The sequence below is a fragment of the Rhododendron vialii genome, chromosome 5a, assembly GCF_030253575.1.
Source record: "Rhododendron vialii isolate Sample 1 chromosome 5a, ASM3025357v1".
Lineage (NCBI taxonomy): Eukaryota > Viridiplantae > Streptophyta > Magnoliopsida > Ericales > Ericaceae > Rhododendron > Rhododendron vialii.
Genome location: NC_080561.1, coordinates 41,533,904 through 41,560,501, shown reverse-complemented (window position 1 = coordinate 41,560,501; position 26,598 = coordinate 41,533,904). Strand labels below are relative to the sequence as shown.

The 26,598-nt window shown below is 37.0% G+C and overlaps 2 protein-coding genes across 2 annotated transcripts in view; both read right to left on the bottom strand.

Annotated features, from left to right (window-relative positions):
- The window catches only part of LOC131326061 (receptor-like protein 7), an 85,660-nt gene that overhangs the window by 21,534 nt on the left and 37,528 nt on the right, over positions 1–26,598 (bottom strand). The window lies entirely within an intron of this gene.
- LOC131326053 (disease resistance protein RPV1-like) lies at positions 4,028–26,157 on the bottom strand. Its single transcript, XM_058358643.1, has 5 exons — positions 25,501–26,157; positions 6,504–7,605; positions 5,938–6,378; positions 4,939–5,847; positions 4,028–4,760 (listed from the first exon to the last, which is right to left on the bottom strand). The coding sequence occupies exons 1-5, from the start codon at positions 26,145–26,147 to the stop codon at positions 4,065–4,067; spliced, it is 3,795 nt and encodes a 1,264-aa protein (XP_058214626.1). The 5' UTR covers positions 26,148–26,157; the 3' UTR covers positions 4,028–4,064.

Below are 26,598 nucleotides of genomic sequence, written 5' to 3'. Positions count from 1 at the left end.
TTGTCTCTTCTTCTTTGATGTCTTGCTCGCTGCTCTTGAGTCTTGATGATGGAGAATCCTCAAATAAATTCTATTGACAGGTTTGTAGTAGCATTGTCTCCATCTTTTCAAATATAAAAGTGGCCCAACAATAACTTCGAACTCCACAGTATATCCCAACGTATCGGTTATGTAGACCTAGTTAATCTCATCCTCTTCACTATAATATGATTGCTGATGTATTTACACTTCTTCATTATCTAATTGCTGATGTATTTACCCCGTCCAATTTATTTACACTTCTTCATATCCTTGGTGGGTAAATACATCTGCATTAATTGTTGGGTCTAAAATTTAAATTTGTCTGTTTGTTTGTTGCTTTTTGGTAATGTATGGTGTATCTGTGGCATATCGAGCCAGTTAATACACATTTCGGACTAATTCCTATAGTCCATCTCACAACATTTTTACTCGCTTACAAATAGGGTGAGATGGCTCCAAGAGTTAGATTGCAAGGAGAATTGAACTTGACACCTTTAGAGGACTAATATTTTTTATTTTGATAAGCTAGGATGATTAATATTTAAGTTACCATAATTAAAAGAATAGTTTAATATTTTATTGAAAGCCAGTTTTGCGTCTTGCAAAAGGAAAAACGTAGTAGTTTTCTATCTATGTAAAAAAACGGATCAAATGAACAAATTTTAGTTGGTGTGATATTGGCTTCCATTCGTAAACAGATCCGATTCGGATAAATCTAAATCAGTCCATTAAGTTTCGGATTCTTTATTCAGATTATTATCGGATCAAATTTTGGTATCTGGATTCCGATTTTCTTGGATAAAAAATCCGGTCTATTTTGGACACAAGCCTTTCTCCACTACCCCACCGCACATTGTTGTGAGATTCATACACTTAGTTTGAATCCTGCACCAAATGTGGCAGTGGAGGACCTGGAGCTTGTAGACACCCTAATTTGGGCTTCCGGATTGCTTTTTCTTTCTTTTTGGTTATTAATTCCCCGATGATGAAATGGATCAAGAACACCTCGGGGATGATAAGTGGTTGAGCTTCGAGCGTTTTGACCCCCAACAACTTCCCAGAACCCTACTGGGACGCGCTGTTTGCGAACCAGCGCTCGGGTCAAAGTGCCAGGTTTTGGTCAACAGTCAAAGTTTGACCGTTGACCCACGAGTGATCATTTGGACCTACGCACGAGAGTCCATGACCTGCGCGCGCCGGTCAAAGCGGTGTCCCATCACCTTTTTGCCAACATGCAGTAGCCATGACAGGGGCCTACGATGCTTGGTGACTTACTGGCTAAGTTATCTCTCACCCCTTCCCTTATATATACCTCCATTGTTCCTCTTTCAAAGGGTTACAAAAATTCACATACCTCGGGTGACACAAAAATCACTTGCAAACCCTAATCCCAACCAACAAGTTTCTTTATTCAATCAACCTTCAAACACCTCAATCAACCTCATACATCAAAGCTCAATCATCCATTCAAACTCAAACAAAGGTATAAACACTTGCTGCTTCCCGTTCTAACCCCTGAGGGGGGCTGGCAGGGCCAATGTTGGTAATCAATACCAGTCCTAGCCCTAAGGCTAGCAAGGTTCAAAAACCGTGTGAACAAGGGACCTGCACACGTCGGTCCTTAGCTCGTGGGCGCTACTCGGTAGCTGCGCGTGCATATCTGCATGGGGACAGGGTCCTTGTTCTTTTATGTTGGTTTTTTTTTTTTAGATTATCATTGTGAGCATATAAAACCAGTTTACTGTTTTCCTATGTTAAAACTGCTAGCTTGTATTTCAATACTTTTTTCTGTTCTGTTGGAACACCAACTGGGGTATATCTTGACATGTCCCAGAGCCCCAGTCATGTGAGAACAAGTACTGGGAAATAGCCTGGATGGGCACGCGCAAGATGCTAACCTGCGCACGCAGGTGTTTTTGATCCAGTGGTTTTTCAGTGCGTTTGCTCTTGCATGGGTGACTTGGCCTTAGGCCGTTGTTTTGTCCCCACACTGTTTATGGGATATTTTGTTCATTTGTTGGGCTTTTCAGCCTTTAAACTGTGTAGTGTAATTACTATAAACTACTTGGTTTGGTCCTGGGTGTGCATTGGTCCTTCCAGAACCCAGAAGGGGGTAAAAATAGAGGCTGTGAGCAAATCAAACGCGCGCACGCCTGTGTGGGATATGCGCGCGCAGGTTCGAATCACATGCAGTGATTCGCATGAACTGGATTAGTGCACGTAGATTCTTTCTTGTGCACGTTAATTCAAAATGATGCGTTGGGTTTGCTCTGCTAAATAGAACCTGGTTTTTATCACGTTTACTGCTTTCTCATCCATGCTATCAATCACATCCTGCAAACGTGTTACATCTTTAATCCCTTTTAAATTGTTCCCCGCCCTTAAATGGCTAAAGAGTTGATTAATCAAACACAATCGCAAGTGTTTTTGCATATGCCCAAGTAGAGATAGATTTTCGGATTGGGCGAGAGGGGTGCCTTAAAACCCTTCCCCTCTCGTAACACTACAAGAAAAATGAAAATTGGTGACGAAAAAGTGGCGACGAAATTTAATTTTGTCACTAAATGAGTATATTTGGCGACGAAAAAATAAATTCGTCACCGTTTTGACAACTTCTGTGACGAAATAATTTTGTCACCAATTATACCTGTTTAGCGACGAAAAAAATATTTTCGTCACCAAAAGTACCAATTTGGAGACGAAATACATTTTTCGTCACCAAAAACTTAAAAAAAGGTGACGAAATTATTTTTTGTCGGCAAAGATAATCATTTGGTGACAAAAAAAAAAATCGTCACTAAATGAGACCAATTTAGTAACGAAATATTTTTTTTGTCACCAAATGCTTAACTTTGGTGACGAAAAATAATTTCGTGAACATTTTAACGCTTTCAGCGACGAAAAATATATTTCGTCATCAAATGGGTACCTTTCGTGACGAAATTTATGAATTGCGCTTTGTCATTAAATGTATTTCGAACATAACTCTTTACTAAAAACTCCGATTGAGATAATTCAAATTGGGTTTGAACAATAACTCAATTGCCTACAACTTTCATGTTTATCAAAATTACTAATTTTAATGTTTAAAGGTTCAAAATTACATTTGAAATATATTTTTATGTTAAACATATATGTTATATATTAGATATTTCAAATATTTACTGAAAAATGTGTGTGGTGCAGTTGGTTAGAGCTTGCGCGAAAAACTCAAGAGACTCGGGTTCGAAACCCAGCAAGAGTAAGAAAGAAGGATTTTTTTCCCATATGAAAATGTCTTTTGCAACGAAAATTTTCGTCACTGATGAGACTCATCAGTGACGAATTTTTTCGTTGCCAAAAAGAATAATTTATGACAAAAAATTTCGTCGTCAAAAAACACAATAAGTGAGGAAAAAAATTTCGTCACCAATTATTCACTTTTTGATGACGAAATATTTCGTCATCAAAAGACACTATAGGTGACGAAAAATAGATTTCGTCACCAGGTAGGAATCCTCGACAACCTTTAGTCGACAAATTTTTTTTCGTCACCTATATTATTTTGTGACGAAAAACAAGCAATTTGTGACGATATTCATTCGTCACCCAATGCAATTTTTCTTGTAGTGTAACTTGGCTCCCGAATCCATATATGGTTATGACGGACTGGTGCCTTCATCTTTTCAAATTAAACAGCATAGCAAGCGTTTCAAATTTGGTTTCTTGGGTATCGGACCTTCAAACCCAAGTGGCGACTCTGAATTGAGCGCTCATCTGTAAGGGCTCCTCGATACGCCTTTTTTAAGGGCATGTTGCCCATAGAACTCCTCGTCGCGGTGCGCACCAAATTTTTGATAGAAATCTTGGCAGCAATCAAGTTAACTAATTTGTTTTGGAAGAACCATGTTTTGGTGAACGCCAAAGCAAATTCGATCACATTTCCCACAAAAAAATGGAGTAAATTAGTAGTATCATCAGTACATTGCACAAGAGTAAGTGAGAAGTAAAAGATACTTTTTCCAGATTAACTACTAAATATCGTTGATACAAATTGTTGAAGCTTAATAAATCAATGCCCAAGGTCTTGAGAAACATAAAATGACCAACCCATCATCTGATTCGAAGCCCAGACATTCCACAGTATAATCATAATCGTAAGGAGTGGCAGGGATCCAAGGTGGAGGGTACACATGCTGACAATACTTGCAAGGGAACTTGCAATTTTCATGATGGCCGAGTAGGTATAATTTTGTGCTCGGTTGATGTGCAGAAACAATTCCTGGAACGATATTTCCATATTGACAGAGTTGAAGGGGTATTTTATATCCATAGGCTGATTGGAAGTTCATCTCTTCTGGTTCCTCTTTGTACAGAAGACGAACTCCAACCTCCTTTACATGCACAAATTCACCTCCATACACTGAAATACTGACTTCATTGCCGACTTCCAATCGATTTCCAAACTTCCAATAACTTAACCACATCGTATCTTCACCATCTTCTGCAGTTCCAAAGACATGTGGGCAATGACTCCAAACCAAGCCCTTCGTCCTATTACTTATGATAGTATGTGGTTCATCACGTTTTGGATCGCTGGAGTGCTCATAAACTGAACAAACATTCAAGCCTACGATCCTCAAATTAAGATATGAAGGCACAGTAAAATCAATTGAGGATCCTAGATTCTTAAAATTAAACGAGGGTGGAACCTTGCTACCAGGAATATAAGCACAGATTATATGTTCCTCGTAACATACCTGTGTCACAGAAACAAAATCTAAGCACATCAGAGAGAGAGATAGATAGAAATCTAAGCACATCACACACGGAGAAAGAGAGAGAGAGAGAGAAAAAGAGAGAGAGAGAGAGAGAGGAGAGAGAGAGAGAGAAAAAGAGAGAGAGAGAGAGAGAGAGAGAGAGAGAGAGAGAGAGCACCTGGAGGGGAAACCTCCTTTGTAGCATGCCAAACCATGACGTTAGCTTTACAGTTAGATTTCCCATGGATTGCAAGTTCGACAAGCCCAAATTGTTAACAATCTCAGCTTCAACACTTTCTATGGATTCTAATTTGAATAACGTCATAGTCTCTGGATGGTTGCATGCATCCAAATGACAAGTGGTTGTTGGTCGGTGTGAGACTTGACACGTTACTTCCTCTAGCAATCTATTAGCTCCACAAAGCAAATAACCATGTAGTGGCGGGACCTCATCAAGTTTACGGAGCCTTGGGCAAGATTCTATGGATAAGGACTCAAGCTTAGTAAGACCTCTGATGAAATTTGGGAGGCTACGAAATTGATTATTCGATAAATTTAGTTCTTTCAGTGAGCATAGGTTGCTAAGTTCTATAGGGAAATCATCCTCCGAAAGATTACAATTCCCTAGACTTAATTGTACCAAGGACCATGGTAAAGAAGGCCATGAAATCTCCGGACTTTCTCTTGGCTTCAACCGCCAAGGCCAGATGAAAGATTGCACTGCGTTCACCTGCCCATTGGTAGGGAGAGATTGATTTAAAGCGATTCCATCTACCTTGAGCACAGTTAGAGACTCCATATTTCCCATGTTTGTCAGCAATCCATAGAGATTTGGGCAACCGGAGATGACAAGCGTTTCCAAATTTTTTAGCATACAAATGCTTCTCGGAAGATTCCTCAAATTTTTGCAGTCTTCCAAATTTAACAAAACAAGTCTCTCAAGGCGTCCAATGGATTTATGAACCTCAACCAAACTTGTACAATTTTTAAGCACCAGCCTCTCAAGATTGGGGAGTTCTGAAAAGTCAGGAGTTTTTGCAAGGTTATATGAATGACTTAGATCGAGGATTTTTAACAACCGTAGAAACTGCAAAAGAAAGGGGACAAAAAGTGGGTATCAAAGCCTTCAGTTCACTTTCCAAAGAAAATTGAAAGGAAGAAAAAAGTAGTAACATACCTTGGTTCCTTCCCATACATATTTTAAGCGGCTATATTGCATGTCAAGAGCAACCAGGCTCTCCAAAGGGAAATCACCAGGTATGGATTTAAGTGGGAATTCACGCCAGCACAACCATCTTAATCGTTTGGGAAACTTTTTATAGGGCCCACTAATATGTACACGATTGAGCTGCAGAAGTTTTAGTTTGTTCATCCTTGCAAATGCATCAGCTTCTAAAGCCACTGGAAAATTTGAATTTTCTGGATTTGTGGGTTCGAGGTGAGAGGAGAATATAGTGAAACCATATCTTTTAAGCGAACCACCCAAATTTGACAATAAGGGCTTCCCAAGGAACTCTTCATAGCGACGTTTTCTATTGTCACCAAAAACCGTACAAGCATATGCTTCCTCTTTCAACAGACACATATCGAGTTTGAGGCCTTCTATTTCGCTTGTGCCCTAACATAAGAATGAGAAAAAAAAAAAAGGGAAAGGGAGAATAGGCAGGAAGAAGAATGATTAGTGAATAGCATCCCTACACAAATTCATACAAAAATGCATAAAGAGCAAAGTATAATTCTTACAGTGTGTTCTCTCAAAACATTAAATGTGTCCTCATGATTCCAGAGGATGCTACGATTGCCTGGCTCCTTTGGTGACTCTTGACGAATAATTTCTCTTCCCATTTGTTGAAGCAAATGATGCATTACCAGTGTGTTACTTTCATCAATCGATATCAAACATCTGTCCACGAGGTTTTGAATCCCAACCACTGTGTAAAATCCACATCCGTCTAAAATTGAAATTGTAGAATCCTTATCGCTTCCAACAAAAAAACAAGCAAGATTGAGGAATAGATGTTTGTCGTGGTCATCTTGTAAAGAGTCATAACTTATTCGGAGTTTTTCTACGATTTGACTGTTGGGAATCGCTTTCAATTTGTCCAATTGACTTTTCCATACATTTAAGCAATTCCCAGATAGAGAAGAACCTAGAACTTTAATTGCCAATGGAATCCCTCCACAGTAGCTTATCACTCTTTTTGAGACCTCTACATACCCATTGTTAGGACAACATTTTCCAAAGGCATGCCAACTAAAGAGCTCCAAGGATTCCTCATCACTCAGATTTTCAAGCCTATGCACCTTATAGAATTCATAAGCCCCTAACAACCGTTCACGCCTGGTGGTTATGATGATTTTACTTCCTGGAAAAAGCCAACCTCGCACTCCAAGTAGTGCATCTAATTGATCAAGTTTATCCACATCATCAAGAACTATAAAAACTTTTTTGCAACATATGGCCTTTATTATCATAGCAGTTCCTTCAGCAATACTGTTTAGTTTTACTTTCGTTGTCTTCAAAATGTCTTGAAGAAACTTTTTTTGTAAACGAAGTAAACCATCTTGTTGTTGTGAAGTTTCTCTTACATTCTCAAGAAAACTGCTACCTTCGAATCTCAAGAAGTTCAAATCATACAGAAGTTTTGCAGTGGTTGTCTTGCCTATTCCACCCATTCCACAAATTGCAACTATGCCAACATTACTTGGCCCATTTTCTAACCAAAGCTGAATGTTTTTGACCCGTGAATGTATTCCAACCAAGTTGGGGGCAATGTTCAAGGTCGTGCGCCTTAGCTTGTCTCCAACCACTTTTATAATTTTCTTGATAAACCTTGCCTCGTGTCTGCAAATTGTAATGAAGATGGGACATAAAAAAAAAAAAGAATACTTGATTTGTCACGCCCTCGATTTTCAACATAATTAAGTAATACATTTCAATAAAAGAGAAACCTCGCATATCATATACGTTACCCAAATGAGTTTCCCACCTGTTTAATTTACAAACAAGTCCTTAAGTTTAGATAATTACAACTTTAGTCAAAAGAAAATTCAGTAATAATTAGTTACAAAACCACCTTTAACAAAATGAGATCTTCACAAAGATGACGAAATAACCAGTGATGTCAGCTTCCAAAAGTCTTTTACTGTCAAGCACATAATGCATGCAATCTATTGCCCGGCATCAGAACCTGAAAAGAAAGATTTGGTTGAGCTACACTAGCCCAGTAGAAAATTCTAAACTCAAGCTATATGCAATTTGAATGAACCATGCACCGAGAATGAATGAGTACTGACAGATACGCCTATACCACAAATGACTACCAACAAGCTGCGAATTATCGCCTAAGAGTCCTAGACTTCACATCAATGTCACTAGCCGTTTACTTCTTTAACTAGTTACATTATTAAACTCACGTCATCTCACACTTGTCTATAATCAAATCAAAACATCTTATTATTCTCCGTATGATAGTACAATCTTTCTCGTGTCCACATTGATCTTCATTAAATCCCTTAATTGCAAAACCTTTCTTTTCCTTTAATCCGGTATTTCCCATCAAATAATCACTAGGGTCACCTCGGGTCTAGTTCCCTCGAGCGCAGGGTCACCCCGAGTCTTTTCCCTCAATAACAATAATCAGGTGGGGTCACCTTGGGTCTAGTTCCCTCGAGCGCAGGGTCACCCCAAGTCTTTTCCTCCAATAATATGAATCAGTTGGGTCACCTCGGGTCTAGTTCCCTCGAGCGCAGGGTCACCCCGAGTCTTTTCCCTCAATAACGACCACTTGGGTCACCTTTCACACTTTTCACAATCGACATCATTTCATAATCAATTTCATCATCCCTTTGACGGTTATACCACTGAAATTTAATTAATCATTACGTGATTCCACAATTGGACACATTTATGCCTCCTCTTTGTTTACATACCCGCATCTTACATGACGTACTAGGCCCATACATAAAATCCTACAATACTCTGTCCATTAGTTATTTACTTTCATTCTGCTTCCCATTTTCACAAACATCCATTCATTCAATTGAATCCAAAGACCATTTAATCAATCACATGGTAATATAAGACCAACAATCTACCATATCGCATATACTCAAATACACACGTCCTCACCGTACCCCTATGTACATTTCCCGTACCTTCGCACACCACATATCAACCCACGACTAGACTCTACGATGCCCGATTATCTAGTTTCTATACTCGGAGTCCGTAAAAGAACGTACTAAAGGAATCTAAGAATTTTATGAGTCGAGAGAGAGAACGGATTGCACTACTACTCGTCGAATCCCTAGACATGTTCGCTCTAGTCCATTGAATGCCACTCTAAGTCAGAAACGAGTAATACTCGCCAAAACACTTGGAAGGATGCGTAAACAATCCCATTAAAGTCAATGAAAAGCTTCGACATGCGAGTTGAAAGATATATGGAAGCAGCTGAAAGATACTGCAGCAGCTCAAGAAAGCAGCTGAAAGCAGCTCAAACTCCTAATCTCCTACCGGTAGGCAGGCAAGTCCTACCGGTAGAACTTGAAAACAAAAGGGCCAACATCTGAACAAAGCCGCTTGACCTACCGGTAGGTAAAAAGTTCCTACCGGTAGAAGCACTTGACCTACCGGTAGGTGAGAAGTTCCTACCGGTAGAAATTGGGAACAGAAAGGTCAACAGTTGAACGACATAATTTTTGTACTTGACCTACCGGTAGGTAATGAATTCCTACCGGTAGGAATCGAATTCGTTGAGCAGCTTTTGAGCTGCTGCTGTACGTTTGAGCTGGTTACGAAGGAATTTCTCAATCGTTCTACCGGTAGGTGAAGAGTTCCTACCGGTAGGGAATCGATTTTCTGGTAAAGTAACGACGTTCTACCGGTAGAAAGGACGGGCCTACCGGTAGGAATCCAGGAAAAACAGACAATTCTGACAGCAACTACGAATTTTCAATCCAAACTTAAACACGACATTACAAGCACGATTCATGCACCAAATCACTCATAAAACATATAAAGAGAGGTAGAATTCCCTACCTCAAGTCGAGAAGCGAAACCCACGCAATTTGAGTAAGCCCTAGCTTCCGGAACCTCAAAATCAGTTGAATACTCCTCTCCGAGCTAGACCCAACTGAATACACGCTCAAGACCACGTACGGAGGGTGGAATGGAGGTCAATCTTCATGAGTTTTGAGAGTGGAGGTTGATTGGAGTTGATTTTGAGTGGGAGTGGAGGAGAGCCGAGAGAGAGATATGTGAGAGTTAGAGAGAGAGCCGAGAGATAGAAATGAGAAAGAGGAAAGCATTCCTCTGGGAATAATAGAGGTGGGGGAAATAATCCCATGCCCTCACACCACACACTCACACATGCACCTCTCATCTATTTACCTTTATATCCTTCCACAAATGCGTCAATCCATATATCCATACCGTTTATCTCGACAAGCCGTACAGTTATATAAAAAAAAAAATATAGGCCTAAAATACGGGTCTCTACACCCTACCCTCCTTAAAAAAAATTTCGTCCTCGAAATTAGATAAGGCAAGCCTAATCATGCCAAGCATCACATCAACATACTCCAACTGTAACACTATCCATTATACAACAATTCAATTACCATCAAAGTCTATGTCTAGATTCACATCAAGCAAACCACAACAAACACGCGTATATCTTTCGAACTTCGTACCCCCATTTCCACGTAACCATGCACTAACAACATCGGCTTACCTTTCAACAATGGATTACACGAGTCTACGGTACGCATCGGTTTCTCATCATAGGACACTTAAGCTCCTAATTCAATTTCGGACCTTTCTAACACATGCAAAGGATTTATTTCATACCTCCTCAATCTCCGTATACATAATGCGTCATATATTTTGAAAAAGTTAGGCGGCAACGTCAAACGGTTCACAGTTTCTAAACTTTTCTTTATTATACAAATCCCATACACAATCATCTATCTCACCATTGAGATCTTACCTCCTAAGTATAACCAGATAATCCAATTGACTTCCCGAGACTTCCATCTAGAATGGGCGGTGATCAAGCGCCTCTTCCAAGTGGATTTCACCGGTTGTCGCCTGGGTATCCCAAAACATGTACATAGTGTCCGACACTTAAACTATCCTTCTTACGGTGAACGCTTCTTTTCTGCCCAGAACGAGACAAACCCCAACGCAACTATGCTTTACGAAATTCATGACTTCCCTTCTTCAAATAACATTGGGTGACGTCGACGGTCAACATAATCCTTTGGTCAGCCCTCCGCAGTTAGCAATCTTTGACGATCTTTACCTTTCTCTTTTCGGTCATTCTCCCTCGAGCTTCCAACTATCGTTGGCGAATCGAATTAATTGTTTTAGCGGGTCCATAACACAAGCCAATCCTTCTAAAGGCCGCACCAAATTTTCACTCTAGGTTGGGTCATTCTATATTACGAGAAGGATTCGATTCGTCATCTCAAATGAAACGAATAAGCTACAAAACTCAAGCAGCATTAATCAAGAATTTGAAGAACAGCAATAGGGCATCTGAAATTTAGAGAGCACTTGGAATCTTTACGGCGGTTCGGCAACAAACTCGAAGTACCTATTTATGCCAACTCACGAAATTTGAAGTGACAGGTCATAACTCTCTTATTGCTTTACAAGTCAGAGGAGTCAACGGATAACATTTTTCAAACGAAAGATTTCGATATTATGAATAAGTTCCAGGTAATGAGACTGATCTCGCGCAAACCAATTGATCCAAAATAGGAAATTTTCCATACTAGAAATGAGTAGAACTTTCAACAATTTGAGACTAAGCATCACAAGATGAATCATGTGCCTCCAGAATCGAGGAACCACGACAGAGTAAAATACCATTGAAAGTAATTTCCACAATTGAATTTGTATTGAACGGTGTCAATGAATAGACATCAATAGATATGTCACCACAAGATTTGACTCCAACAATGGAAATTCGAACCAACCAAATAGGCAAGGGCAAACAAATAGATACAAAGAGGATATGAGTTCAAATCATATGACTTCTTAGTCATGGGACCACAATGAATGATGGCCCAAGCAGGCAATGATGGGAACAAGGTCTAAATTTTGATAGTGCTAACGAATTTGTATTTCATACGGTACATAGTCAAAGGTTGGGTTCAATAGATTGATGTTTGCAAATTAAATACTCATATGGGATAACGGTTACAAGCAAACGACGAAAATGATAATCGCATCAAGGAAATCTAAACTGACCAATGAAAATTTATCTCAAGCAGGATGATGTCAAATAAGACCTTGAATAGGGAACGAGAAACACTTTTCAAATTTGATAGCAACAGTGTCATAAGATACTTCGCTACAAGAATTTAAATATGTCCAAGAAAAGCTAGGAAGGGATCGTATGACAATTGACTTAAATACTGAGAATTATAACGGGTCATCCACCCACTGGACTTCACGGAAGAATAAATTACGATACAATTCTAACAATATTTAGCTTGGCCAACGAAAGATGGTAATAAAAGAAACAACTCTTCTAAAATCACATTTGAGATGTCACCAATCATCATGGATACAAACAATCCCTGTCCAAATCAAACCAAATCTCGATATAAACAATTTAAAGAGGTCAAGGACAACACTTCAATATGGAATGATTAACCTCTAATCTGGGCAAATATGATCTATCGATATTTCTCAACACGCGTGGACTAAGATTTCTTATTTTCTATTCCAAACATGGACAAGAATAGGATTCTCAATGAGTGAAATGCTTCCAAATCAAAAGTATTGTAAAGAATGAGTAAAACAACTAGAAAAAGACAATACCTCAACAAGCGACGTTTCTAAGAGCTAGAGAATATGAGGAAGTGGTAGTTTAGCTACGGAACTGCATCTGTTGTTGTTTCGACGTATATGTATCCTGCTGCATTGAGCTCGACTCACCAGGTACTCCCAATTCCCGAAGACAATTCCTTGCCATGTGGCCACGTTCACCGCAAGTATAACAAGATCCCCCACGCCATGGGCATTGAGAACGAATATGACCAAGCTGACGACATCGATAACACACAGTCTGACACTTGAGAAGAGCTCTTGGAGTCCCGATATAAAAAGGTGGCTTAAAGCCCTGCTGGTCCTGAATAAAGTGATCTGATACTCTAGGTTTCTTCCTTCCTGAACTCTCAACACTCTCTGAAGATGATCTTGTGGTAACGACTCGATGCCTAGTTTCTCCCACATTCACACCACCTTGCGCACCTTCCAGTGTCTCGACACCTTTCCCACACTCAACAATCTCAGGAAACATCACTTCATCCTTGGCACATTGACTCACTTCATTCTCTCCGTTTGCACTACAGCCCTGGTGCTCACTATCCCTGGTTTCACCACACCTATCTCCACGTCTTGAAGACATCCTACTATGGAAGCATAAGAAATGAAATCATCAACATTAGCCACCTAATTATGTGCTATAGGTCTCCAACCTTTCCAACCAAAGTCAACAATTTTGCGCCACTCTATCGTGATATATATATGCAATGTCACATCGACATACTGACTCTTCATGCAAGCACACATGTGATTTTGTAAAAAGATGCAGCAATTTTTTTTTTTTGAACCCATGAGACCAAAAGTCTCCCCACGGTCTCAAGGTATTCTAAACTTACGCTCTGATACCAAGTTGTCACGCCCTCGATTTTCAACATAATTAAGTAATACATTTCAATAAAAGAGAAACCTCGCATATCATATACGTTACCCAAATGAGTTTCCCACCTGTTTAATTTACAAACAAGTCCTTAAGTTTAGATAATTACAACTTTAGTCAAAAGAAAATTCAGTAATAATTAGTTACAAAACCACCTTTAACAAAATGAGATCTTCACAAAGATGACGAAATAACCAGTGATGTCAGCTTCCAAAAGTCTTTTACTGTCAAGCACATAATGCATGCAATCTATTGCCCGGCATCAGAACCTGAAAAGAAAGATTTGGTTGAGCTACACTAGCCCAGTAGAAAATTCTAAACTCAAGCTATATGCAATTTGAATGAACCATGCACCGAGAATGAATGAGTACTGACAGATACGCCTATACCACAAATGACTACCAACAAGCTGCGAATTATCGCCTAAGAGTCCTAGACTTCACATCAATGTCACTAGCCGTTTACTTCTTTAACTAGTTACATTATTAAACTCACGTCATCTCACACTTGTCTATAATCAAATCAAAACATCTTATTATTCTCCGTATGATAGTACAATCTTTCTCGTGTCCACATTGATCTTCATTAAATCCCTTAATTGCAAAACCTTTCTTTTCCTTTAATCCGGTATTTCCCATCAAATAATCACTAGGGTCACCTCGGGTCTAGTTCCCTCGAGCGCAGGGTCACCCCGAGTCTTTTCCCTCAATAACAATAATCAGGTGGGGTCACCTTGGGTCTAGTTCCCTCGAGCGCAGGGTCACCCCAAGTCTTTTCCTCCAATAATATGAATCAGTTGGGTCACCTCGGGTCTAGTTCCCTCGAGCGCAGGGTCACCCCGAGTCTTTTCCCTCAATAACGACCACTTGGGTCACCTTTCACACTTTTCACAATCGACATCATTTCATAATCAATTTCATCATCCCTTTGACGGTTATACCACTGAAATTTAATTAATCATTACGTGATTCCACAATTGGACACATTTATGCCTCCTCTTTGTTTACATACCCGCATCTTACATGACGTACTAGGCCCATACATAAAATCCTACAATACTCTGTCCATTAGTTATTTACTTTCATTCTGCTTCCCATTTTCACAAACATCCATTCATTCAATTGAATCCAAAGACCATTTAATCAATCACATGGTAATATAAGACCAACAATCTACCATATCGCATATACTCAAATACACACGTCCTCACCGTACCCCTATGTACATTTCCCGTACCTTCGCACACCACATATCAACCCACGACTAGACTCTACGATGCCCGATTATCTAGTTTCTATACTCGGAGTCCGTAAAAGAACGTACTAAAGGAATCTAAGAATTTTATGAGTCGAGAGAGAGAACGGATTGCACTACTACTCGTCGAATCCCTAGACATGTTCGCTCTAGTCCATTGAATGCCACTCTAAGTCAGAAACGAGTAATACTCGCCAAAACACTTGGAAGGATGCGTAAACAATCCCATTAAAGTCAATGAAAAGCTTCGACATGCGAGTTGAAAGATATATGGAAGCAGCTGAAAGATACTGCAGCAGCTCAAGAAAGCAGCTGAAAGCAGCTCAAACTCCTAATCTCCTACCGGTAGGCAGGCAAGTCCTACCGGTAGAACTTGAAAACAAAAGGGCCAACATCTGAACAAAGCCGCTTGACCTACCGGTAGGTAAAAAGTTCCTACCGGTAGAAGCACTTGACCTACCGGTAGGTGAGAAGTTCCTACCGGTAGAAATTGGGAACAGAAAGGTCAACAGTTGAACGACATAATTTTTGTACTTGACCTACCGGTAGGTAATGAATTCCTACCGGTAGGAATCGAATTCGTTGAGCAGCTTTTGAGCTGCTGCTGTACGTTTGAGCTGGTTACGAAGGAATTTCTCAATCGTTCTACCGGTAGGTGAAGAGTTCCTACCGGTAGGGAATCGATTTTCTGGTAAAGTAACGACGTTCTACCGGTAGAAAGGACGGGCCTACCGGTAGGAATCCAGGAAAAACAGACAATTCTGACAGCAACTACGAATTTTCAATCCAAACTTAAACACGACATTACAAGCACGATTCATGCACCAAATCACTCATAAAACATATAAAGAGAGGTAGAATTCCCTACCTCAAGTCGAGAAGCGAAACCCACGCAATTTGAGTAAGCCCTAGCTTCCGGAACCTCAAAATCAGTTGAATACTCCTCTCCGAGCTAGACCCAACTGAATACACGCTCAAGACCACGTACGGAGGGTGGAATGGAGGTCAATCTTCATGAGTTTTGAGAGTGGAGGTTGATTGGAGTTGATTTTGAGTGGGAGTGGAGGAGAGCCGAGAGAGAGATATGTGAGAGTTAGAGAGAGAGCCGAGAGATAGAAATGAGAAAGAGGAAAGCATTCCTCTGGGAATAATAGAGGTGGGGGAAATAATCCCATGCCCTCACACCACACACTCACACATGCACCTCTCATCTATTTACCTTTATATCCTTCCACAAATGCGTCAATCCATATATCCATACCGTTTATCTCGACAAGCCGTACAGTTATATAAAAAAAAAAATATAGGCCTAAAATACGGGTCTCTACATGATTGAATTGCACAAACCAAGAATTAAACAATTCAAAGCAATAACTATATAAAATTAGCATGTTTTTGACACTACTGCAATAATCAGATGAGTATGAGCTGAATGTAAATTTATTCTTGGTGGCATTAAAAAATTAACAACCTACAATTATGCCAGGATCTAGAACCACTACAAGAAAAATTCAATTGGGTGACGAATGAAAATCGTCATAAATTGCATGTTTTTCGTCACAAATAATATAGGTGACGAAAAAAAATTTGTTGACTAAAGGTTGTCGAGGATTCCTACCTGGTGATGAAATCTATTTTTCGTCACCTATAGTGCCTTTTGATGACGAAATATTTCGTCACCAAAAAGTGAATAATTGGTGACGAAATTTTTTTCCTCGCTTATTGTGCTTTTGACTACGAAAAAATTCGTCACCGATAGATCACATCGGTGACAAAAAATTTCGTCACCAATATAAGAAATCGGTGACGAAATTTTTCGTTGCAAAAGATGTTTTCATATGCAAAAAAAAATCTTTCTTTCTTGCGCCTGCTGGGTTTCAAACCCGAGTCCTTTGAGTTTTTCGCACAAGCTCCGACCAACTGCTCTATACACATTTTTCAATAAATATTTGAAATATCTAATATATAACACATATGTTTAACAGTAAAATATATTTTGAACCTTTAAACATTAAAATTAGCAACTTTGATAAACATGAAAGTTGTAGGCAATTGAGTTATTGTTCAAACCCAATTTGAATTATCTCAATCGGAGATTTTAATAAAGAGTTATGTTCGAAATACATTTAGTGACAAAGCGCAATTCATAAATTTCGTTGCTGAAAGCGTTAAAATAGTGACGAAATTATTTTTTGTCACCAAAGTTAAGCATTTGGTGACGAAAAAAAATATTTTGTCACTAAATTGCTCTCATTTAGCGATAAAATATATTTTTTGTCACCAAATGATTATCTTTGGCAATGAAAAATAATTTAGTCACCTTTTTAAGCTTTCGGCGACGAAAAATATATTTTGTCACCAAATGGGTACCTTTCGCGACAAAAATATTTTTTTCGCCACTAAACATGTATAATTGGTGACAAAATTATTTCGTCACGAAAGTTGTCAAAACAGTGACGAATTTATTTTTTCGTCACCAAATAAACTCATTTAGTGACGAAATTAAATTTCGTCGCCACTTTTTTGTCACCAATTTTCATTTTTCTTGTAGTGAACTATCATGATTATCACATGCAAACATTAAGCAGAACTTAAGAAATCAAGAACGGCGTACCCGAATCTAGTAATGCGGAACTCGAGCGATCCCGTGATTAATTGAAACAATCATAATTTTTACTAGAGCATTAAGCCCTAGGTGGAAGACGGGTTTCTCTCCTTTGCCTTTCTTTCTAGTCGTTTAGTATCACGTTAAATTGATGGAATCCTAAACACTATTTTGTAAGCAGACACTAGATGCTCTTTCATAGGCATAGAGAGGACCGATTTTCTTAATGAACATTATACACACTTACCATCAAAGTAGAGTTTATTTAGGAAATAACTTCTTTATTTGACCAATAGAATAAAATAAAGATATGGATAATCCTATTAAACTCATAATCAATATGTGCCATATAAAACAGGTGGGCTACCACAATGACTAAATTAAGATTTAGTCTTATATTCTCCCACTTGGCCCATATGATAACAGAAGTAGAGTTTAACAACGTAAACATAAGACGTGCTAGAAGTCCATATCTATTCCTTCTTAATTTGGTCACAATCATAATACTATTATTAAACAACCCACTAATAACGCGAGTCAGGGCGGTTCTACATCACAATGATATAGTCCCTTCCATATACCACAACACTAGCAAACTGTTTAACATAGTCTTTAAGTGAGTCCCTTCCAACGATAATGTCTTTTGACAAAGACTATTCCTATAATCATTAATCATTTACATATATGTACGTGCATTATTCATTATAGGAAATTATCAGAAACACGTAATTGAGATCTCTCAAAGTACCGAATAACACCGTCATCATATTGCAGCCCATGAGTTACAACTTTTATGGGTTACCCTAGACTCTTTCGATTAGCATATCTTAAATGTCCTTGTGTTAACCCCTTCATAAGTGGATCTGCAATCATAAGCTGGGGTGCTTTTGCTTTTAGTGGCACTTTTGTTTATAAAATTTTTCTTAGAAAAGAAAATAGTTGTGGAATCATAAATTCTTAGTGACTTGGTAATGGTGTCGACAACCTCAAGTCTTGAGATAAATTTCCCAACTACTATTCATGAAGTATGACCTCAAAGCATGCTACAATTCAAACATCATAATAGATGAAGCAATGGTAGTTACTTTAGAACTTTTGTTTGCTTCTTCACATAATAGAAACAACTAATCAAAAGTAATTTTTTTACTATCAAAGCTTCAAACAAAATGTGAATTTGAGTAGCTAATAAACTCAAGATCATCAAACTTTCTCAACATGAGCATATAATCTTTAATTTAAAAGTTTCTGAGAAAAACTTTTAAGTGCAAACAATAAATATCACTATAGCAAGGAAAACACCGTCAACATACATGTCAAAAAACATAAACTTACTCCCACTTATCTTTGGATATATACATCAGTTTATAGGGTTTTTCCCTTAATCCAAACAAAATAACGGTATTAGCAAACATAAGAAACCAATGGCAGGAACTTGTTTAAGTCCAAAAGTTGACTTCTTAAGTTTGTAGCAAAGTGCTCTTTTACTTAAATTGAGAAACCTTAGGTTGATTCATATAGATCGACTCCATCATCTGAACTTTCATTCAAAAGGTTATTTTCACGTCCAAACGTAACTCCCAAACATAAAGAGTTACCTACCAACGCCACAATAATTTTCAGCGAGTTCTTCTCGGATACAATAGAGAAAGGCTCCATAAAATTATGCCTCCATTCTGAGTATAACCCTTGGTCACAAGTATGACTTTATATCGTTTTATATTACCCTCCAAGTCAAATGTAGTCTTGAAGACCCATTTACATGTATCTTTATGGCAATCTAATGAATTTCAAACTTCATTATGTTCCATTGATTAAACTCATCATTCATGGCATCAATTCATTTAGTAAAATTATCACTTTACGCGGCTTGTGAAAATGAAATTGGATCATAACACATTCTTGTAGATAAATAAAATAGGATAAAATAATCATTCAAATAACAAATCTCTTTTTCCTTTGAGATATTCTTAATGCTATATTTTGTGATGTTCTACAATTTCTTCATTGGTGGCAATCTCATTATGGAGTGATTGACAACTTACTTTGTTGTTCCATATCATTATGTTTATTTATCAACTATAAGAACAACAACATCATTCTAAGTTACGGGTAAAGAAACTTATACTTTAACTTTTAAGTGACCACATTCCATGGCTTATCACTTCCACTAATTTCACCATTCCTATAGAATCTGAATGACCAATTTCTATAATTATTGTACTATGGTTAAATAGTAAAATTCTCACCTTTTGAATTTTATAGTGTAACCAATAAGGTCACCATAGCTCATTCTAAAATTCAAATTCTTTTCATTTGAACTAGAAATTCTAGCCTCTGCTGGACAACATTAAACATTTTAGGTGTCCTAAGTTTAGTTTCCTTCCTATCCACAATTCAAAAGAAGTATTTGAAACTGTCTTACTAGAAACCTAATTCACATAAATACAGCTGGCTTAGAAGTATCTATCCACCAGATAATGGATATTTCAGAGTTACAGACATACTTCTAACCATGTCTAATAATGTACGATTTCCTTTCAGCAACTACATTCTACTGTGGAACAGACCTGTCATTATATTTATCACTTAAATCCTACCTCATGACTTTTACGTTATTTTCTATTTGCCCTTCCCACATCAATAATGTATACCTTTAGAGTGTTCAATGATTGAGATCTTCATGCAATAGAAAAACTAACATAAAGCAAAAAAGTCATCCTATAGGTGATAAAATATATCTTTCATGTCTATATGAACACATTAAGAAGCCTGTTATTTCTTGTGATTTCTTTTTGTATATGGTTTGCTTGTACTTAATGCAAATCACACATACAAGGAGATTAATACAAATTTGAATTCATAAAATTTTGTCACATATGAATTTCTCAATATGTTTCTTTAAACTATGTTTCAAACATTCATGTCACAAAATGAAATAATTTTCATACATGAGCCTACTAACCAAACTAACATTATTATGCAGTATAAGGAGAGTTCTCAATAAAATAGTCATCAAACTTTAATTCATTCAAATCATAATAAAACACCATAACTCAATAATTGATATTTTTCAATCACTATAAAATTTAGTTTATATAAAGAAAACTAAATCGGTAGCATTATAGAAATACAAAATGCTGACCAACTCTTAAATAGCAAATGGTAAGTCACAAAGCACTTCTAATAAAAACTGTAATTAATTATTTAGAACTCGATGGGCTTATGTTTTCAATAATTTCAAATCTCTCCGCATCTTTGGTTATAAACATAAGTAGTAGCTCATATTCAAATCACTTCCTAGTTGATTAGCTTCAATTAGCCAGGTTTGATTCAAAATATAAACCATTAATTACCACTTTCCCTTTTCGAATCATTTGCTACGTTTTATGACAAATTTTCTGATAATGTCTCAACTATTTACAGAAGCGCCATATATCATTGTCCATTACATACTTTCGAGTCTAAGATCATAAGTAGACCCATTAGCACAACATAATGCCAACTTCATGTCCTTTTTAGGCTTTCTCTACTTTAATTCTCAAGTACTTTAGTTGAATAAGCCAAATATAACATTTCAATGACATCTTCACATATTCCATGCACAATAAACATAATAATACTCACTTTAAATATTTACACAAATATAAGGCTTAGTTTACTCCATTTCATCCATACTTTACCAAAATAAAATAAAGTCATTTTGCATTTCTCAAATAGAAGAATTTCTCAAGAATCAATATGTTATCAAGATCTAGTTTAAAAATAAAACTAATCTTGTCTTTTTCAATATGAGAAACTCAACCATATAATAAATTGAAAAAAAAACAGACTAAGCATGTGAGTGTGAAACAAATATATTGACAATGCACACATAACATATGCTCACTACAATAATTCTTTGAGTTACTAATAAGTTGACAAAATAAATTTTGTTCAAACAACAATAAATAGTGCAACGGTGATCTGCCTTTGGGTTCATCTAATGTTACACTGTTAAAAGTTATGGTAATTCCCTGTCACCAATAGAACTAATCGATAAGGATTCACAATTAAGTAGGTTTGTTACCTTTGGGTATCCATTTTCAATCTCAATTGTGAATACTTATAAATTATCCTATTCTAATTCACTATTCACTTAGAAGTAGTGCAGTTTTAGGCCTACCTAATATCAATGTGACTAGAGAATGGCGATTTGCAAAGTCATTATTCTTAACATTTATGAATGGGAATAAATTTCATATATAACTTGATATTTATGAGTCATTCCAATTGGGTCACTTTGGTCACTACCAAACCATTCGTAATAAAAATATCAAATAAAATAAGTGTCAAGTTTCAATAATTTAATTGAAATCTATGAAACATTCCAGTTGGGTCACTTTGGCGACAATCGAACTATATGTCTTAATATAGATTTTGATCATGGTAATGATTTTTGCATTAACATTAGGTGATTAAAAACATAACAGTATCACTATTTTAACACCTGATCATAATAGGTATTACAATTTCATAATTTGATTAACATCTATCAACATTCCAGTTGGATCACTTTCGCCCAAACCGTATCCTTATATAGAGCCAAATCAAAATAGTGACCATTTCATGGACATTAGATGAATCTTAGATTATTCACAATTCCATAATATGATTTGATATCTATGAATTATTATGATTGGGTCACTTTGGTGACTACCAAATCTCACATATTATAGATTCAAATTAGTAACTTTCATTTCTTTATGGACATAAGGGGAATAACGAAATATTCACTATAATACGACTAATCTACAAACTATTATGATTGGGTCACTTTGGTGACTACCAAATCGACCATAATGTAGATAACCCGTCGAAACAATCATTTTCCACATACCATTGGGTGAATAAAAATAAAATTATTCACAACACTTTCATCATTATAAGGTGAGGAAAAGTTTTTTTTCTTTTTGAACCTCTGTGTTTTCTTACAAAATACAAAACCATAATATGTTTTTCCGAATTAAAGAAAAATACACCAAGAGATCATCATTAGAAGCATGCTAATAATATATACTGTTATACACATATATCATTCTGCATGCATCTATAACCGTACTGGTACTCCTCTGTTCTTCCTAAGCAAGATCATAAGAGTATATTCTTTCATGTCTAAAAGATGACAAAACAGATCATTATGAGAGGTAACATATATGCTCAAATCATTCATGTTTTGATTTTTCTGATTTTGCTCGGTGGTGTTTCGGTTTGGGTTGTTTCTTTTGGTCGTGGAAATTGATCGATAATAGGAAAATAGAGGTGTAGTCCGTTGCAAAGGTCTCGGTGGATTTGTTGTTGTGTCTGCTTGGCTTTTTGGGTGACTGATGATGGGGTTTTGCATAGGGTATGTAGGATCGTTTTGGGTTTTATAACTTTTATTGGATGTTTTAGGTTGAGGTTGTGTGGTTTTGTTATGGTGTTCAGTTGGCGTCTTGCCATCTCTAGGTCTCGGGTGGCTTTCTGCCGATGTGCCCTTGATCCTTTTAATCTTTGTAATCCTTTATAAAGATTAATAATTTTTTTTTTGCTTAGAAAAAAAAAAAATACATGCCCAGTAGACGTACTCGACCCTCCGAGACAAAACACGTTAATACAATATTTTACAGTATGTCTGTTTACACAGACAATTCCCACACAGATCGCGGACAGATTCGTGTGTGAGGCCCACTCCAGGTCTGACACAAACGATCCAAGCCGTTCATTAAATGTACAATATTTTTCCAAGGGCCCTCAAGAAAAATCATTTTAATATGATATTTATAGGTGCTTGATTCAATCATTTAACTTTTCATTATTAAGAAATCCGAATGGAAAGTAAAATGATTAAATCGAGCACCTATAAGTATTGGATTGAGCCAATTTTTCAAGAGGGATCATTGAAAAAATGTTTTACATTTAATGAACGGCTTGGATTATTTGTGTGGGACCCGTAGTAGGCCGAACAATAAATCTGTGCACAAAATCTGCACACTTTTGCTCTGTGTGTAGCATTACGGATATTTTATCCCTTTCAGAAAACAATCAAAAACACTTTTCCCAGTACGTAACCTTTGTTATTAGAAAAAATTATGTTTCATACCGTAAGGCCATCCACAGTGGTATAACCAAAAGTCAATTGTTGTTAAAGTTAACAATATTGGTGTAAAAAATGGCTCACAATGGTATAATCAAACTCAGCAACATCCTTAGAAATAATCAAATTTTGGGTTTTGGATAACCAAAACTAGCAACCTTTTTCAATAATCAAAATTTGTGAACTCCACACTACATAAGTTAACTAGTTCCAAAATTTATATACAAACGTATTTCAACTACTATTTTATTATTCTCTTCTTCCCTTGTTCTATATCTTCTTCACTTCAACCACAAACTGTTTCTCTTTCTTTTCCTCTAAAAGTGAAACTCATATTTCTCGATCATCGATAATTTAACTCATCGTTGCTGGATTAAGGTATTTTACTCTTCTTTTTCGTTTCTATTTTAAGCTGCATTCTTATGAATTTAACTTAAACTTAACTTAAATCTAAAAATTGTCTTTATTTGAATTTTTTTTCTCATTTTTTAGTTTTGCCCCAAACTTTTATGGGTTATTGATTCGTTTCAATGAGAGGAATCGGGAAAAATGTTTTTATTTTTTTACTTTTACCCAAGTATTTTGATAAATAATCACTTTTTAGCAAAAAATTTTGATTTTTTCAACTAAAAAGTGGTTATTCATTTTTTGTTCCTGCCCCTATGGTTGAGTAAACAAAGAACCTTGCAAAAAAAATAAAGAGGAAGAACCTTGCATTATTTTCCAAATTTAAGAACACATTTGATTTTTTTTTTTGAAAGATTAAGAGAGTGGTGGATTTGTGATATAGGCTATAGGAATAGGAAAAAAAAAATGTTTCGGTGTTGTTTTGATAGATAACACTATGAAGAACACCATATATTCGATATATTTTTGCCAAAAAAAAAAACGTAATGGAGGGAAGTGAATGACAGAAAATAAAGGGGGAGAGAGAGATTGTGTGAAATTGTAGTGAACCCTTTATTTTGGTTATGGATTAGAAGTGACCATTGTGAACCTCGATATTGTTAAGCTTAGCAATCTATTAAGTGAATAATCAAAAGCTGATGTGTCAACTTTTGGTTATCCATTTGTGATTATACCACTGTGGATGGCCTAAGCATCAACGGCGTGACGATAAAATAATATCAAAGGTTCAACTTCGGTAGTAGATGGCGCCGAAAAAACGGATCAACGCAAGAAAAAGAAAAAAATATAGATATATGCAAACATGAATCAACCGAAAGCATAGGTACGCCGACATACCCATATAGCCACCGTAAAAATCAATACGGCGACTTCAATTGATTACATGTACTTAATCGGATAAACATGATAATTTCTAACAAAAATGCTACTTGCACAACCGTTGTGTTGGTTGTGTGCGTAATTCTGACCGTCCAGATGTATTTGGACGGTCTAGATTTTAAAAAAACCCGTCCAAGAAAAAGTTGAACTTTTATGGGGAAGAGTTTGAACGAATTTTGACAATTCATTACAGCAATGGACGGCTAGAGATTAGTTGTGTGTTGTGTTTTACATAACCGTTGTGTGCGTAGCACTTTTGAATTTCTAATCCTATAGCTCTGATACCACATGTAAATTTTATTATTGATGACGTTAAACAATTAACAATCTACAATTATTCCAGGGTCTAGAATTATCATGATTATCACATGCAAACATTAAGCGGAACTTAAGAAATCAAGAACGGCGTACCCGAATCTAGTAATGCGGAACTCGAGAGCAATCTAGTGATTAATTGAAGCAGCCATAATTATTTTTTACTAGAGCATTAAGCCTTAGGTGGAAGATGGGTTTCTCTCTCTTTCCTTTCTTTCTAGTCGTGAGAGGACCGATTTCCTTAATGAACATTATATTCACTTTCCATCAAAGTAGAGTGTATTTAGGAAATAACTTCTCTATTTGACTAATAGAATAAAATAAAGATATAGAGAATCCTATTAAACTCGTAATCAATATGTGTCATATAAAACAGGTGGGCCACCACAATAAATAAATTAAAATTTAATCTTACACTGAAAAGCGACACAAGTACGAGAAAATTACCCATTAACTTGATTTTGTAAATTCATCCCGGCCAAATCTGCAACTTCTCTAAGCGCTGCCTTCCATGTTCCTAGCTTATCCTTCAATTTCTCTTTCGCCAATTCACATGTTTCTGATTTGAGCTTCTCTTTATACCTTGTAAATGCTTCTTCAAAACTGCCAATTTGCTTCCTCACTTCAGATGGATCCACATCATAGAAGATAGGTAGAACTATGTGTCCAAGAGTCCTGTGTTTGAGGATCATCACAAGCTCTTCGAGGCACCAAGTTGACGAGGCATAGTTCTTCGAGAAGACGATTATTGAAATTCTCGACTCTCGAATTGCTTTCTCTATCTCAGACTTGATATCTTCTCCTTTTCTTATGCCATCATCGTCTTTGAAGGTGTGAAATCCGGCTTGGCCCAAAGCCATGTAGAGGTGATCAGTGAAAGTCTTGCGAGTGTCCTCGCCCCTGAAGCTCAAGAATACATGATAACTACATGGAGAAGCCCAAGAAGAGGCTTCTTGGGATGTCACAGCAGACATTGAACGTAACAAACCCCAAGAAGAAGAGACTACTAAAGGAGTCTTATTGCTCACAGAAAATCTGTTCGAAGGGCTCGCTCTGTTACTGCTAGCTAAGCTACTTTTACACACCTCAGACATTAGAATAATACACAAGGAGTATATCTATCTAATTATCTGTTGTATATGCATCAATATATATAATACTAAAACAATACACATGGAGCAAGGACTGTAATGATGAAATAAAAAGACTCCTGAGAATTAAGACCGAAGAGGAGACTTTGAAGAGAAAAATAAAATGTGAAAACATGAATCAAAACCCCATGAATCGGGCAAGAACTGCAATGAGGAGACTTTGAAGAGATAAATGAAAGTGATCGTCCCACTTTTTCAGCGTAAATTAGAAGATAGTCGAAATATTTATCTTATTTTTTTTTGGTCAAAGTTTAGAGGTGCTTTTATTAATTGATACGAAATTTATACATCGATAACGGGTAGCCACCCCCAAGGAGGGAGAAAAACAACCACAATGGAAGCCTAAACTCACAAATGAACATTCAAGACCTCACACACATAAGACTCGTCTCCG